Raw genomic sequence first — 17,200 nt, forward strand, 5'->3', positions numbered from 1 at the left:
GTTTTCAGTTATCAAAAGTCAACAATATTTGTGTTAGTTTAAAACTCTTCTCATTAGCGCTCCCTGCTGGAAATAAAATGCAAAACTTTTCTGGTATTTCTCACCTGCAGCTTCTTATTGATCATTCAGCAGTGATAACAAAAAATTAGTTCGTGATGGTATGTGTAGTGTACTCACACTTTACATGCATAAACTATCTGATATTATTAAGTAATAATGATTTAATTTGCATCTCAATTGAATTGAATTCTATTTTATTTTATTTATAGACGTCACAACAAAAGTCACCTCATTGCGCTGTTAATTAAGCAATAACACCAGAAAAACAGTGAACTTCATATCCGGGTGTAACTACTCGTTAGTTACGATATGTGTGCGCATGTTTGTCAAACAGAAAATATTCACAAACATAAAACTGGTGAATAATACTGAAGACAATACAAAGCAGGAGTCTTTTAACTTTTAATAGACTGCATCAAATGACATGTGGCTCTTCATATACTGAACAAATAATTTTTAAATAATAGTAAAATAAAAATAATATTTATAAAGATACTTAAATGAACTTTAGTTAACTTTAATGAGCAGCTGTTGTGTGAAAATGTTTTAAACCCTCATGAAAATTAAAATGCTACTTAGTTTTTAAAATAAACGTTTTAATTACTGTCACCAGATTATCATCAGACCTCCTCACTGATGTTTTATTTGTTGGACTGTTTGGAGAGACAGCAGAGTCACAACGCTTAAAAATGCATCACGAACGGTTTAAACCCGGAAATCATCAAATAGTTTGGGACATAAGTCGCCTTGTTTTAATCTTTGCCTTCATCTAAACTTTAATGTTTATTATTAGGTATTGAAGAGATAAACAGACGATTTAATTATCTGTATAATATAATCGATTGTTTCTAAACATTGACATTTTCTACTAGGATCCATTACAACTAAATGTTTAGCGTACAGGAACTTTCAGGGGAGCAAACAGTCCGTCCATTTGTCTTTCAAATTCCATAAATCTGACATAGAAAAAGACAAAAATATAACAGTCAAACTGACCTGCCGCTAGCCCATGTATTTCCAGGAGAAGAAAGAAGATGAAAGCCTTCATTGTGACCATAAACATCCAAACATTTAACAGACTTTATGCGTTCGCTTGTCCAGAAAAAGCTAAAATGGAGAACCAGGAGAAACGTCACCATTAGCCTCGATCAGAGCCAATAGGGATTTACTCTGAGAGTAAACGTCACTTAAATCAACGAAACTGAAAGTAAAATATCTCATATGAACCAGTTTATCACGAAGGGAAGTTTAGTTTCATCTGGTCTTTATAAATTTTTATGTTATGACAGGTGTAGTTCATGTTATGTCGCGTATACACTGTATAATTTATTTTCTATTCAGTGGATAAAACCTTGTTAAGTTTCTCAGTGGAGTGATTTGTATTCATTTTAAACGCACACACATACACTGACACTCATCCCCCCTCCCTTTCCAAACGCCTTCGATGCTTGTCCCCTCCCGGTGCAGATGGCGGGTCGACTGGACCAGCGCAGACATGCTGAGGTAGGATGGATTCCCAGAACACCGGCTCCTCGTCAGCCCGGGCTAGTAATCAGGTCGTGACAAGTAAGCGCTTTTGCTTCCCCGTACACTGGCACTCATCTCTACTCTCCTTTTTCCGTAGACCGTTCGAGCACTTCCTCACGGCGCCAGAATTGTGTTGTTTGTGTCACCTTTGTTTGTGTAACCCCCTGCACTGTGTCCAAAACATGTCTGTGTGTTCTGCTCCCATGGTCCACCCGCATCGTGTCATAACAAAGAGACAACTCATTTTAAATTGTATTTTTGAGAAATTTGTTACTAGCAGCTTCTCACAAACAAACATTTGCTGAAGTTGTTGAAGTGGACTGAAAATCAGTGGCAACAGGAACGGAAACAAACAAGGTAAAGTACTGAGAACAGTAACTAACAGGTAACTGACAAGGTCACGACAGAAGTACAGCACAGGAATCCTGAGTTTGTCTGAGTGACTTTCCAAGAGAGTTTTCCCTGGAGAGAGAGACTATCTGTGGATCTGTTTGTGCTGGCACCCTGGACAGCTAGCAATCATTCCTTTTGTTTGTAACCCTGTTTTGCCTTCACCGTAAATAAACACAATGTCACTGAACCTTTGAGTCTCACACTCTTGAGTCCAATCCTTTCCAGTGTCCATGACAGTTTAATCGATTAACTGAGAAATTGCAGAAAAAACAGGAACCTGTAAATATTTGGAGTTTAGTTGGATGAAATACTTTCATTATGATTTAATCATCAAACCTGCTGTTGATTAATTTTCCTTTGACCATCTAACTGAGTATTTGGTTCAAGACTAAGCCACTGTGGTCAAGGCAAGTTAATAGCATCTAAACAAGAGTTCGGAGTCGGACTGTGATCTAAATGATAAATTTTCAATGTAGTGCAAAAACAAACAAAAAAACATTAACAGCACGTGTCAGTAAAAACATCAACAAACCTCCGGTTTGGTTGAAGCGCTGCTTTAAATTATTAATGGAGGGAAAAACGCAGTGTTCCTCTCCCAGTGCTGTGTATCTGCTGCATCGTTCATCCACTGCTGTTTGGGTTCAGCTCTCCTGGTGCTGCTGTCATAACGAATCATCTGAACTTCATCAATCATCCCTGTGGACTCGGGGTCCGTGAGCAGTGTGGGCTATTATTATTATTATTATTAGGTGTGTGTTTCATCTGCACTGCTACTGTTCTCTGTCCACATTTGTATGTAGGCAGGTGTGTGTGTGTGTGTGTGTGTGTTTGTGCATGTGTTTTCTGTGGCCAAGTCACAGCTGTTTTGGTAGCTCTCGTGACTTTAATAGCAACGCCATAAACGACACTGGGACAGCTCTGTCTTAACGTGGCGACTCCGTTTATTGCCAAACTGCAACATACAATACATGGCCCAACCGCCAGAGGGTGCTGCCTTAACTATTGGATAAATCCTTACCATAACATCCCCCTTTCTGAGTACATTATAACCATAATGTTTCCTGTGCTAATCCACATTTATGTCAACACTACATTCACTGCAACTTAACTTGTAGCTGAATATTTCAATGCTGTTACATTAACTTTTATTCTGTAACGGACATTTATTGTTTCCACTTTATAACAATTATTTTATTTAACTGGGTGAACTTATCCAACTATGAAGGTGGGGTAGACTTCCCAATCCTTCCGCTGAGTGAGGGGATTATTCTGCCCCTGGCTGGTCACTCAGGTGCTCGAGAGTACCTACTACCTACTTCAAAGTCTTTAAGGTACCTCGGTGGGTTTCTGTCTCTGGTGGGATATCTTTTTTCAGTAATCCGGTCATACGGTGGTGTAAGACACTGCTGTGCCTGGTTCGAAACCGGGCTGCTGCTGTCTTCTGGTATGACAGGGATTTGCTGTTCTGTCGGTTCCGTCTTGGTCTCTTTTAGTGTGATGAGATGGCTCCTGTTTCGACGTAGAAGTCCTCTCGGGGTCTCAACAAGGTAAGAACGCGGCGTCTCTGCTCTGCCTGATATAGTTCCATTTGTTTTCATGTCTGTGATCCAGACTTGATCTCCTGGGTGTAGTCCTGTGAGGTCTTGTGCTCTGTGCCTGTTGTTGAACCATTTCCACTGTTTTTCTCTCTCCTTCCCTTCTCTCTCTCTCAGTTTAGTGATGTTTGTCCAGCCTGGGTTGAGGCAGGATGGAAGTATGGGAACTGTGGTACGAAGTTTCCTCCCCATCAGAAGCTCTTTACTGTTCTCACTGCTCTTTCAGCCTCACCATTGCTCTGAGGGAATCTCGGGCTGGAAGTGGTGTGGGCAAAGTCCCACTCTGAAGCAAACTTTTGGAAGTGTTCTGAGGAGAATTGTGGACCATTATCCGACCTTAACTCTGTTGGAATGCCGTGGCGTGCGAATATGGACTTTAAGTGGTCAATCACTGCTGCTGATGTGGTAGAGGACAGCTTAGCTATTTCTATGTATCATGAGAAATAGTCCACTGCAACCAAATACTGGCTGTTACTCCACTCAAAAAGATCAGCACCAACTAACTCCCACGGCCGTGTAGGAAACTCAGTTGGCATGAGTGTTTCTCTGGGTTGCTGTCTCACCTTTGCACACGTCTCACATTCTGCTACCAGCTGTTGTAGTTGAGAGCTCAGTCCTGGCCACCATACCGACTGCTTGGCTCGTTCCCTGGACTTTACAATGCCCTGGTGACCTGTGTGCAGTCGTGTCAAAACATCTTTTTGTAATATTTTTGGAATAACTATACGCATACCTTTTTTTTTTTTTTCATATTTTTATTGAGAGACAAGTGTACAGTGGTTTACAATGACAATACAATCTGTTCCCCTCACATATTTTTTTAGTTTTTCTTACATGAACAGATACGATAACACACACACACACACACACACACACACACACACACACACACACACACACACACACACCCACACACACGCTTAAATAAACAAACAAAACAAAACCTAATAAGAAACCCAAAACAAACACAAACAACAAACCCCGAAACACACAAAAAAAAAAAAAAAAAAAGGGGGGGGAAGAGATATGATATTAATCAGCAGGTAGAGCGTTTAATGACTTGCAATAGTCTACGAAGGGGCCCCAGATACGATAAAATTCTCTGTATTTGCCCTTCGCCACAAGGCCTATCTTTTGCAATTTAAGAAATGACATCACATCTCTAAACCAAAAAGAAACTGAAGGTGGCTTTGAAGATTTCCAAAGGAGTAAGATGCAACGTCTAGCCAAAAGTGATGTAAAGGCTAAAATTTGGAAATGTGTAGGGTCGGTTAGACCAGTGTTGACTGGAAGCCCAAAAACAGCTAGAAAAGGGTCCATGCAGATTTGGGTTCCAAGAGCCTTGGAAAGAATAACTGAATACTGACTCCAGAAGCCATGGAGTCTTGGGCACAGAAAGAACATATGGCCTAGGTCACATGGGGTGGCATGACATCTCTCACACTGATCCATCACTTGTGGGTAAATCTCAGACAGACGAGACTTTGAATAGTAAACCCTGTACAACACCTTGAACTGGATAAGTTGTAACCTGGCACAGGACGTACTATAACAGACATTGGATACTGCTTTCTCCCATTGCTGATCCGAAAAAGTACTCCTAACTCCCGCTCCCAAGCCCCCCTAATTTTAGCAACTGAATGGAGATTTAAATCCATAAGTTGTTTATATATTAAAGATATAATTGACTTCTTATTGGGTTTAAGGGATAAGAATTCCTCCCACGGTTGGACATTAGGAAGAAGAGGGTAGGAGGGGAAGAGAGCAGAAGTGCAATGCCGTGCCTGAAAATAACGGAATAGATTGGTAGCCGGAAGATTTGTTTCTGAACACAGGTCTAAAAAAGTTAAGAAAGTACCATCTTTATAGAGATCCTTAAACGTATTAATACCATGATGCTTCCACTGTACATAGGTACCATCAATGAGGCCAGGAGTAAACAGATGGTTCTGCGTGATGGGCATGTGTACTGACGCAGAGATGTACTTAAAATGACTCCTGAGTTGTGACCAGACCCTTAGACTAGACTGTACCACGGGATTTTGGGTGAAATGAGAAGGCTTACGTGGTAGTGGAGAGAACAATAAAGCTTCTAAGGATGAGGAAGTGCACGACAGGCGTTCCAGTTTGCACCACAGCAGTTCTTGAGATTCAAGCCAATGGGTCAATTTGTGAACATGAGAGGACCAATAGTAAAATAAAAAGTTAGGCAAGGCAAGACCACCATCAAATGTCAGTCTCTGTAATAATGATTTCCTCACACTGGGATGTTTCCCTCCCCACAAAAACGATGTAACTAGCTGGTCTAACTTTTTGAAAAAAGCTTTAGGTAAAAATATAGGAATATTCTGAAACAGAAATAACAATCGAGGCAAAATGTTCATCTTTACAGCATTGATCCGACCAATTAGGGACAAAGGTAGCGATTTCCATCTCTGAAAATCTGATTGAATTTGAGTCATTAAAGGGGAGAAATTGGAAGAGTATAGAGAAGACAAAGTACGAGTCACGTTAACTCCCAAATATTTAAAGCCGGCAGGGCTAAGTCTAAAAGGAATGTCAGATTGTTTAAGTGTAAGACTTAAAGAATTTATGGGGAAACATTCACTTTTAAGAAGATTTATTTTGTAACCTGACAGAGAGCCGAACTTGTTTAATAGAGACATACGCATACCTTTTAGGAGAAGTTCATTTTCAACAGTCAGGTCCCCTGCATGCTGGTGGTATGGGAAACATGGACCTGGTATTTTGAGTTTGTCCGGCCAGCCATTCTTGCAGTAGAGTTTGATTTGTTTTAGTGTTTCGTCTTTGTCTTGCTGCTCTCTTATTTGTTGTAGTCTCTCCTCTGTTGCAGGAAGACCTGAAATCACCTGATGTGCATACAGGTTCATTTCGTCTCTTAATGTCTCGTCACAAACAGTTTTTTCTGGTGCTCTGGACAGCACGTCTGCAGTTGCGATGTGTTTGTCTGGGACATGTGAGATGGTGAAAGAGTACCGCATTAATCTCATTCTCAGTCTTTGTACTCGTGGTGGCAGTTCGTCTAAGTTCTTGGAGCCCAAAAGTGGTACTAAAGGCTTGTGATCTGTCTCAACATGGAACTCAATGCCTATAAGAAAATCAGAGAATCGCTCACATGCCCAGGTTATGGCTAACGCTTCCTTCTCTATTTGAGCGTACCTCTGTTCCGTGGGGGTTAATGCTCTTGAAGCGAAGGCCACTGGTTTGGTTGCGTCATCCTCTTGTTTCTGAAGTAGCACCGCTCCTAGTCCATAGGAGGATGCATCAGCTGATACTGTCGTTTGTGCTTTGGGGTTGTAGAGTGCCAAGTTCGGTGGTTTACTCAGTTCTGCCTTAATGTTGTCAAACGCTGTTTGTTGAGCCTCACTCCAACACCACATGTTTTTGGTACTGAGTAGTTCTCTCAACGGCTGTGTTTTCTCTGCTAAGTGGGGAAGGTACTTGCCTAGATGATTAACCATTCCTAGGAATCGTCTCACTCCACCCACATCGGTGGGTGCCTCCATGTTGCTGACCGCTTTCACTTTTTCTGGGTCTGCTTTGACTCCTGTAGTGTCAATGATCTGTCCGAGGAACTTGATTGATGTCTTTGCAAACTCACATTTCTCGCTTTTCAATGTCAAGCCTGCTTTTGTGAGCCGTTCCAGGACTGCGATCAGTCTCTTGTCGTGCTGGGTTTGTGTGTCAGCATAAACCAGAATGTCATCCATCTGGCAGACGACTCCTTCCAGCCCCTCTAAAAGCTGAGACATTCGTTTTTGGAAGTGTTCGGGGGCCGAAGATATGCCAAAACAAAGTCTATTAAAACAGAACCTTCCGAATGGCGTGATGAAGGTTGTGAGAAGAGCTGACTGTTTGGACAAAGGTATTTGCCAAAACCCTGAGTTAGCGTCGAGTTTTGAGAACAACTTTGCGCCCTCTAGCTGTCCTAGGGTGTGCTCAACTGATGGCAACATGTGTCTTTCTCTTTTCACAGAATTATTTAGTTTGGTCAAGTCCACGCACACATGCACTTCATCTCTGTTTGGTTTAGGTACTGGAACCATTCCTGCACACCAGTCGGTAGGCTGCTCTACTCTGGAGATTACACCTAACTCTTCCATACGAGCAAGCTCTCTTTTGACTTTGGGTAACAGGGGAAGCAGGACTCTTCTTGGAGTTGACAGGGCAAACGGTTTGGCGTCTGCTTTAAGCTCAATTTTGTATTCCCCCGCCATCCGGCCTAACCCACTGAATAGTGTTGGAAACTGCTGCTTCACTGTTTCTACTGAAGTGAGTGACACAGTTTCTATTCTAGCCACTAACCCGAGTGCTACGCTCGCTATGCGGCTTAGTAATCCTTGTGTCAGGTCTGCTACTACATACACAGGCTGTACTGTAGCTTTGCTTGGAGTGCTCAAGTTAGCAGTAAATTTCCCTCTAACTGTTAATGGAGACATTCCCACCCCATATAGTTTCAGATCTGTGGGTTGCAGCTGCGGTTTTTGTGCTAGAGTGTTGTACTCTTTTTCAGGCAAGACGGTTACGTCCGCTCCTGTATCAATTTTTAGCCAGCAGTCTGCATTGTTAACTTTTACTTTAGTCAACCACGCATCCTCTGTTCTATCTGAGGCTACTGTTCCCAGAAATGCTATTTCTCTTTCTTCTCTGTTACCACCCGCTGCACGTATTTCTCCCACTGCCCCAGACCTACATACTCTTGCGTAGTGACCTTTCTTTTTGCACTGATTGCAGAGTACCTCTCTGGCTGGGCACTGGTGTTTGCTGTGAAAGGGTGTCTTTCCACATCGGTTGCATTGGCTTTTCACATTCCTCTCCGTGGTTTGTGGTACAGTCTTTCGTGGTTTGAAGTGTTTCGTTTTTGCTTTAACGATGTCCACGTTGCAAAGATTCTCCTGCTTGAAGTTGTTTTTAAGAAGATCCTGTTGTTTCTTAACAAGTTCACTTTGGCGAATCCGTATCACTGCTTTTTCTAATGTGAGCTCCGCATCCATTTGTAGTTGCTCCGAGAGTCTCTTGTCTCTTATTCCGACAACGAGTCTGTCTCTTATCATTTCGCTGTGTAGCTGCCCGTAGCCGCAATGCTCTGCCAAGGTGTATAGAGATGTAATAAACCCGTCTGCGGTTTCGCCTGCTTCTTGCTGCCTTTGGTTGAATTTTGCTCGTTCAAAGATAACGTTTCTTCTGACGACAAAGTGTGCTTCAAGTTTGTCTTTGAGAATGTGGTACTCACTCGCCTCCTCGTCGTTTAGGTTCAGTGAAGTGATCACATCTTCCGCTTCATCACCCATTGTATATATCAGAGTGTTAACCTGGTTTTCGTCCGATTGTAGCTCGAGTCCGGATGCTATCCTGAACCTGTCGAAGCGTCGGATCCATTTCGGCCACTCTTCCGGCTTTGAAAAGTCGAACTTCGGCGGCGGTGATACTTGGAAGGCTGCTGGCGCGGCTGCCATGCTGCTAGTCGCGAGATGCTAGTTAGCGTTTGTTAATTTGTTAGCTTAGCTCTTACTGTGGCTGTTAATGCAAACTTGCAGGGCGAGTTCTCTCCGGTGAGGAAGTTTCCGTGTTCCGTTATGTTCTTCTTCTCTCCCGAGCACTTCTGACACCATGTTTTGGTAGCTCTCGTGACTTTAATAGCAACGCCATAAACGACACTGGGACAGCTCTGTCTTAACGTGGCGACTCCGTTTATTGCCAAACTGCAACATACAATACATGGCCCAACCGCCAGAGGGTGCTGCCTTAACTATTGGATAAATCCTTACCATAACAACAGCCACCTTCAGGCCTGGTGGGTGTGGCCCTGCTAGGGGACTGGCCACACCCGAAGTCCTTGCCACACACCTGCTGCTGATCTGGGCTCGTCGGGGGAGCAATTTAGGAGAGTGATGGAGCTTCCACTGGTGTGGGATTATTGTGTTAGACTTCATGTCAGTCTTCTAGTTTAGTTTAAAAGTCAGTGAGTGTATGTCTGCTGGGATTCAGTGTTTTAACGGCTGTCTCTATTGTTTTCCTCAGGAGGAGAAGAAGAAGACACGACATGGGAGTAAAGGGCAAGCACGGGGATTTATTGTCATTTTCGCACTGTAAATAAACGCACCACTTGCAGTGAAGAGTCCAGCGTTCTGGGTCCTCCTTTCCCCCACATCCCCACGGCTTGCCCTGGCAAACCGTGACAATCCCAAGTGTAGAAATACTTCATAGAGTGGGTCACTGTAAGAAATATTTAATGTAGTGAGAAACAGCTTTAAAAATCAGCACATTTTCAAAATAAAAAAACTATACCCACATAGCCATAGCTGGACTGGCCATCGGGCATACCGGGCATTTGCCCGGTGGGCCGCTGGCGATTTTTTGTTTTTATGGGCCGATGGATTTTTTTTTTTTAGGAAGGGTATATATAATGAAAGGTGTTGGATTGGCCAATTGGTCATGATCGACTCTGGGCTGGACCAATTACAGCCGAGGAGGCTGGATGCACCCGCCCCCTTGTTTAGCAATCACGTGATTTTCGCGCATTGCATGCCGGGAACTCGTGGCAAAACAATCCAAGTACCGCATCAAATGCAAGCGTTTGCAGCACCGCAAAACGTTCATTCTCCGGTTCCAATACCTTCTTGTTTTTTCTTTGCCGCACAAAAAAGGAATGTACAAAACAAAAGGAGAACAATGCCGGTCCATACAAAGACAGACTCGACGAAAAGACAAAGAAAAATACGAGGAAAAAATCAAAGGAGTGAAAGGGTCAGACCCTTACGAGCACCCAGAGTGGACAAAAGACGTCAGCGTGCTGCTCAACTTTCACCACGCTCAAATTTATAATTATAAGGTTCTTGGAGTGAGTGCATACACTCGTGAAGTTTAGTAACTTCAGATCACTGCAACAAGCCCAGGTACAGTTTACCGACAGATGGGTGCAGGACCTTGAAATGCACCGTGTAGAACGAAAGACCATCGTACATATCATAAGTTTACCAGTCTCACAAATCGTCCTCATAAATACACATTCGTTAACCGTTTATTAATAGGACCTTTGAGCTCAACGGTAATTAATTAGTAGTGGAAATAATTTCTGGTAGCATCACAGAAATGTAGCAGTGACAATAATATTGTATGCTGTAATCGCACTGGGCAATTAGTGATACAAAAAAACTGTTTTATCCTGTGAATAAAAGTATATGTTTTTGTCAATGTACCATAATAACAGAAGCGAAACGCAATATTGTGTCAGGATAATTTACTATTTATGCACAATAAATAAAGGAGCATAGCGCGACAATTTCTGTTCAGCGCCAGACTTGCTTGTAACCTATATCACCAATTATGTTAAGAAAAATGACGCATTAACTACAACAAAACTCTGACCTTTGTGGGAATGCTTGGAGCAGACTAACATGTGAGCTGGAGTGTTCTGAGACGTTATATTTGGTATATCCAGACCATCCGTCGGCTCTTACTTCGGAAACATGGCTTAAAAAATTTCTCTTCAGCGACGTAATCCGATAAAAAAAAAAACGATCTCTTTACCCGTCGGCTTCCCGTGGCTGTCATGCGACCAGCTATTGCAGTTAATAATACAACAGCTTCTTGGCATTTTTTGGGTTTCTTTTTATCGCTAGTACCTCTTGCCACAAGTTCCCAGAATCCTTTGCGGTTTTACCCCTGAATGACGTCACATTTTCAATCTTTATCCTGGTGGGCCGGTCTCTAGTCAAAATGCCCGGGCCGATTTTTTGTCCCAGTCCAGCCCTGCACATAGCAAGCAGGTCTGGCCCGGATCTGGTGTGAAGCCGGCACTGCTGGCTGACTTCTGGCATGATAAGACGTATGTCATCCAGGTATGGGCCAGGCCTGGCATAGATGGCGCTGTTTATGTGATGGCATGCCACATCTGGCCCGATTGTGGTTTGGTGTATGTGGCTCAGGCTCACAGAAAACGGGTCTGGCCCGGATCCGGCATCGAGCTGGCACTTCTGACTGACTGGTGTCATGGCAGGGTGTATGTCAACCAGATGTGGGTCAGGTCTGGCAATGATGGCACTATTTATGTTCCTATTTTCCTATTTTAGTTAGGAGACCCAAATGCCATGTTGCAATACTACACTGCTGTAGTAGCCAACGTTTCAAATACAGGTTTGACAGGTTTGTAGTGTACACTATACAAAACCTAGTGACGGTTTACTCATTTTTGCCAGTGGGTGGCTGTAACTCAGGAGGTAGAGCAGGTCACCTACTGCTCAGAAGGTTAGCGGTTTTATCCCTGGCTCCTCCAGTCTGCGTGTCAAGAGTGTGAATGTAGTTAGGAAGCACTCAGTTTAGAGAAAGCGTGTGGTTGGGTGAATGTGACATGTTGTATAGACCACTTTCAATAATCTGGGAACGTGAAAAGCGTTGTATAAGAATCTGTTCATTCACTGTCTGAACAGAGTTTTGTCATGTTACTTTTGCACTATCATGCACATGTTTTTATTACATGGCTTAATTAAGGTACACATTAGGCTGACATCTGGGGCCAGAGTTGAAACTCTTCTGGGCCAGCAAAGGAGCACCAGTGTGTCTGCAACTGGCCTTGTGCTGGCCCATGTGTGGGCCACCTCTGGCGAACCAGATCTGGGCCACCAAACCGCCGTCATTCTTTGCGGTATGTGGGCCACGTGTAAGCACATTGTGTGGGACAGATCCGGGCCATACCAATTTTGCTATGTGGGTAGTGTCTCCTCTATAAATACAAAAAAAAAGATTTATGAATCAATGTTTTATCTTTTCTGATCATCTTATATTAAAAACTTACATTTTGTAACTACAATATTGTTTTGTAAAAACTGTTGTTTGTAGGTCATTTTGGTTTGGTTATACTTTCATGATGTATCAGTAATGATTTGCAGTCCTTATTATGGCATTAACCTGACCATAGGCTGCCAGTAAAATAATTTTTTTTTAGTATTGTGCAGATTACAACTTACACCATAAAACATTATGAGCAGCTTAAATTTTTCTTCTTCTACAATTAGAAATTTAATTTCAACAAAAATAATTTGTAAACCAACACTCATTTAGGTTTTGATGTTTGTAGCTGTTTGTAGGCTTTCTGCAAACAGCTACAAACAAACATCAGGGACCCAAACCAGCCCTCTCACGGCCTGTTCTCACTCCAGCATCTGGAAAGAGGAGACGGAGCATCAGCTGCAGAACCAGTAGGATGCTTGAAGACTTTGCACTAACAATCCTTATTTTAGATTTGTTATTACTGTATTTTATTTCTTTTACTGATCATTGTAGCGTGGAGGCTGATGAGAAGCAACATTTTGTTGAAGCCTTTGTACTTCTGTAAAAAAACAACAACAACAACAACAACAAAAACAAACAAAGTGCGAAATAAAAATAAACTTTGAATCTTGAATATGTGGAAGCCGAGAGTCTGTTTACAGTAACACCTGAGCCACCTGAGAGCAACACTATCTCTAAAGAACAGTTTCATTTTATGAAGCTTACCTGCAGACACAGACGCTGTCCAGTAAAGAAGCAGCATCATAAACGTCCTCATCTTCAATTCAATTCTCTCAACATAAGAAGAAAAAATTAATACAACCGTTTATTGTTTGAATTTTGCCACAAAATGAAACTACAGCCTCTGAGTCCGCACGCGCAGTGACTCCTCTCTGACCAATAGGAATTCAAAGCTGGATGCGCCTCACCAGTAACCAGGCAAAATGAGAGAACCGAGGTTTATTTATTTACTAATTTATTTTGGAAAGTGAAACGCTTCAGGCAGAAACAAAGAGCTAGTAGCGCGTAATCTGTGATTTTGATCAGAGACCTAAAGTGACGTAATGATTAAAGACACATACCAGTCATGTATATTTGTGTCACAGCTGTTATCACATATTTTCTGAAGTTATTTGTACTTAATCATATTCTTGCTAATGCCATTTTAAAAGTAGTTTAAATTATGCTCATGTTTACACAACTATGCAATTAACCTTGAGTTCCCAGAGCAATCCAGATACAATTATTCATCCACCCACAAATTTAGCTTGCAACCTATTCCACCTGATTTGGGACAAGAGATAAGGTACACCCTAACAGGTCTCGCCCAGAGAGAGAGAAAGAGCAACCATACACTCTCACATCCACACCTATGCTTCATTTAATCACCAGTTAACCTAAAATGCGCGTTTTTGGGATAAAGTCAAAGTGAAAGAAGTGTAAAAGAATTGTTCCACAAACTAGCATCCAACAATATACCAAAGTAAAAACACGTTTTTACAGGTAAAAGTCTTGCAGTCAAAATCACGCTTAAATAAAAGTCACGAAGCACCAAAATAAGTAAAAGATTTATATTTATTATAATTGAAGTTTAAGAGATTATTGATTTGTAAGCAGTATTTATAGTATAAATACTGCTTACAAATAAATTTTAGACAGTGTTATCTGTTTGAGGTCCATTAAATACAGTTCAGCAGTTTAAAGCTTGGCAAACCACAGGGGTCACCACCTCTGTTTAACCTGAGAGTTTGTGACATGAAAGCCTGCACACTGAAAACATGAGAAGAGGTCAAGATCAGATAATGCTGACTCTTTAACTAGAACATACTCAGAGGTGTAATGTGCTTGTAACTGTTGTATTTCATGAGCTTATAATATGATTTAAAGTCTAGAAAAGTCAACAAAGCTGTCAAATATAAAAACCAAAGCAAAAAAGAAAAGATTTTATTTCTAAAATATTGGGATAGACAGACCAGAGAAAAACACGTAGTGATGAAAAACGTATACACTTAATAACTTTGGGTAAGGTTAGACACTAAATGCTGCAATGTGAGGAGAAAGCAGTCAGAGTAAAGGTGCCCGATATTCAGAGATTCTCATATTTTATCTCAGAAAAGCAGCAAAGTAGCCAGTTCAACAGAGGTTGTTTTCAGCATTATAACATGATGACGATGAACTAAAGCTTTAATTATGTAGAGAAAACGAGCAGGTTTTTAAGATGAATTCAGAGAACGTGAAATGTCAAAGAACAAATGAACAAAGTGAGTGATCTCATTTAGCTTCCAGCAACATCACATCTTTTAAATTTGAGATTTGCCTCTTTATCTTTTAATTTACCTCCATATGTAAACTTACAGCTTCTGTCATTCTTTAATTTCTCCTGTCTTTAAAGTGGGAAGAAGTATATTGTGCTTCTGACATGCTTTTCACACCAGAACAAATGAATCCACCTAAAATCAGACAGAGTTATGATGCATTTTGTGTTTTTATTTTGAGAGATTATAAAAACACAACACACCTCAGGTTGTGTTTCTTTGTGACCCTCCTAAACTTAGATTCACACAGCATCACCCTCACACAGATACTGGTGTGTGTATAGTCACTGTGACACACCCAGCTGATGCTCTTCTGGGCTGTGACTTGCAAACAAAGAAATGACATAAGCCTCAACAAATCTTCTGATCATTCACGGTGTTAGAGCGCCGCCACTGGACTCAAACAGCACTCCATCTGTGCCGCTTTCTGAGAAACCACGTGATGACTCTGTTAGGTTTCGTTTTTGTGTTTATGAAGCTGGATCTGGTTTGATTTGCAAGCGTTGGCACACAAACAAAGAGGCTGTTATCTAATTTAAGCGCCAGGTCTTCAAGGCTTTTTGTCTTCCTGGTTTTGCAACATTGCTGCAATGATAAAGAAATGAAGCTAATAATGATTAACATGAGAAAACTTTAGCAATGTAGAACTATGTATGAAAACACATAAACCACAATATTTAAGTATTATTGCCTGAATCCAAGGGTTACAGACATAATATTATACATTTGGAATATAAAAACAATGTTGTATGTTTTGGGATTTTAAGACTTTTTACTAGTTCTGTTTCTCTTGTCCTCGTCTGACATTTTTTAATTTGTTTTTTGAGTAGGATTTGCCACAATATCCAATAAATTTATTTCTCTCTCGCTCTCATTTATAAGATTTGGAGTTTTGAGATGTGAGTCAGCAGCAGAATTCAGTGGGTGGTGGTAATACACCTGACTGTAACAAAGAAGGAAAAGAAATATATCTTTATTGTTTAGACTCCGCCACAGTGAAAATGAAACTGCCGCATGCGCAGTAGCTCCTCTCTGACCAATAGGAATTCAAAGCTGGCTGCATCTTAATAGTAACCAGGCAAAAAAAGGGAACTTAGGTTTTCTTTGGAAAGTGAGACTTATCAGGCAGAATGACCTCAGAAACAAAGAGCTAGTGGTGTGTAGTCTGTGGGCTCTGTGTCTTTAACCACTACGTCACTGTAGGCCGTCTAATCCAAATCATGTATATTTGTGTCACACCAATTATCACATATTTTCTGAAGTTATTTATACTTAATCACATTCTTACTAAATCCATTTTAAAAGTAATTTAAATTATGCTCGTGTTTACACTCATATACAAATAACTTCCCCAAGTAATCCAGATGCAATTATTAATCCACCCACAAATTCATCTGGAAACCTATTCCAGCAAAATCAGCTGGAATAGCTGTGTGTTCTTCTCTTTCTGCAACGTTGCTGCAATGATAAAATAATGAAACGATCAATTCCTAAAATCAGAAATGTTGAATTTTATTTAAAAAACAAAAAAAAACAAATAAAGAGGCAATATTTATGTATTATTGTCTAAACCGAAAGGCTACAGACTGGATATTATGTATTTACATATAAAAATTAAAATATAATGTTGGATTTTAAGACTTTCTGTTAGTTCTGGTAGTCTTTATTAAATAAAGTATGAGTTTACGTGCCAACACATGCCAAAGAACCCAACCCCTCTAAAAGCAGGTGGGCTTCTTTTATACTCTACCTGATTCAGGCGACCATTCTGGAAAGCACAAGTCTATAAAGTGTGGTGTTCCCAAAAGGTTGATTCTGTTCATCTGGATGTAGAGTTTTCAGTGGGAGAAACATTTCGTCACTCATCCAAGTGACTTCTTCAGTCTCAGCTGACTGCAGGTTTCCCCAATCTTATAAACAGTACATTTACACAATAGCTGAAACCAGCCCACTGAATGAACAATGGGCTGTGAGGTCAGTTCCTTCATCATATGCAAATTGTCAAGTCTAGTGTTGGTAAACCAAATGAAAAAAATAAACATCCACAAAAGCAAACATCGAACCACAATACAACACACACACAATACTTTTGTCACAAGGACACTTAATGGACTGGAGCTGGCATCATTACACCTAAGCTTACTGAGCTACTATCACAAGTTAAAGTGTAGCTAATCCATTAATATTTGGGCTGGATTCATGAAACTTTAGCTAAGTGTACATTTTATTTTTAAAAAAAAAGTCACAGAAATTTGGATTATTTGGGATTTTTGAAAAGCAAAAGTACAAAAAGGAGAAAAAGAGCAATGCAGTTTTACTGATATAAACAGAAACAAACCCACCAATGTGTTAAAAACATAACCCACACAAACCTCCAGAATCTCAACTTGAACTAAACTCTAGAAGAATGAGATTCAATATGTTTTGGACCAGAGAGCAAAGCTTCATATTTTCTGGGAGAAAATTTGCTCCAGGCCCAGGAACATCAGCAGCGCCTGTACAACAGAGGGGCTAGACTCA

The 17,200-nt window shown here is 41.0% G+C and overlaps 1 protein-coding gene across 2 annotated transcripts in view; it reads right to left on the reverse strand.

Annotated features, from left to right (window-relative positions):
* LOC113015384 (major histocompatibility complex class I-related gene protein-like) overlaps window positions 1–17,200 on the reverse strand; it is a 74,417-nt gene that overhangs the window by 7,220 nt on the left and 49,997 nt on the right. The window contains exon 1 of one of the 2 annotated variants that reach the window (XM_026157405.1): window positions 1,057–1,185. The exons of the other annotated variant lie outside the window; for it this stretch is intronic. Within the exon in view, the coding sequence (XP_026013190.1) occupies window positions 1,057–1,123 (67 nt within the window). The 5' untranslated portion in view covers window positions 1,124–1,185. Of the gene's footprint in view, window positions 1–1,056; window positions 1,186–17,200 lie in introns of those variants that run through there. 2 annotated transcript variants of the gene reach the window in all.

This window comes from Astatotilapia calliptera, chromosome 22 (genome assembly GCF_900246225.1).
Source record: "Astatotilapia calliptera chromosome 22, fAstCal1.2, whole genome shotgun sequence".
Lineage (NCBI taxonomy): Eukaryota > Metazoa > Chordata > Actinopteri > Cichliformes > Cichlidae > Astatotilapia > Astatotilapia calliptera.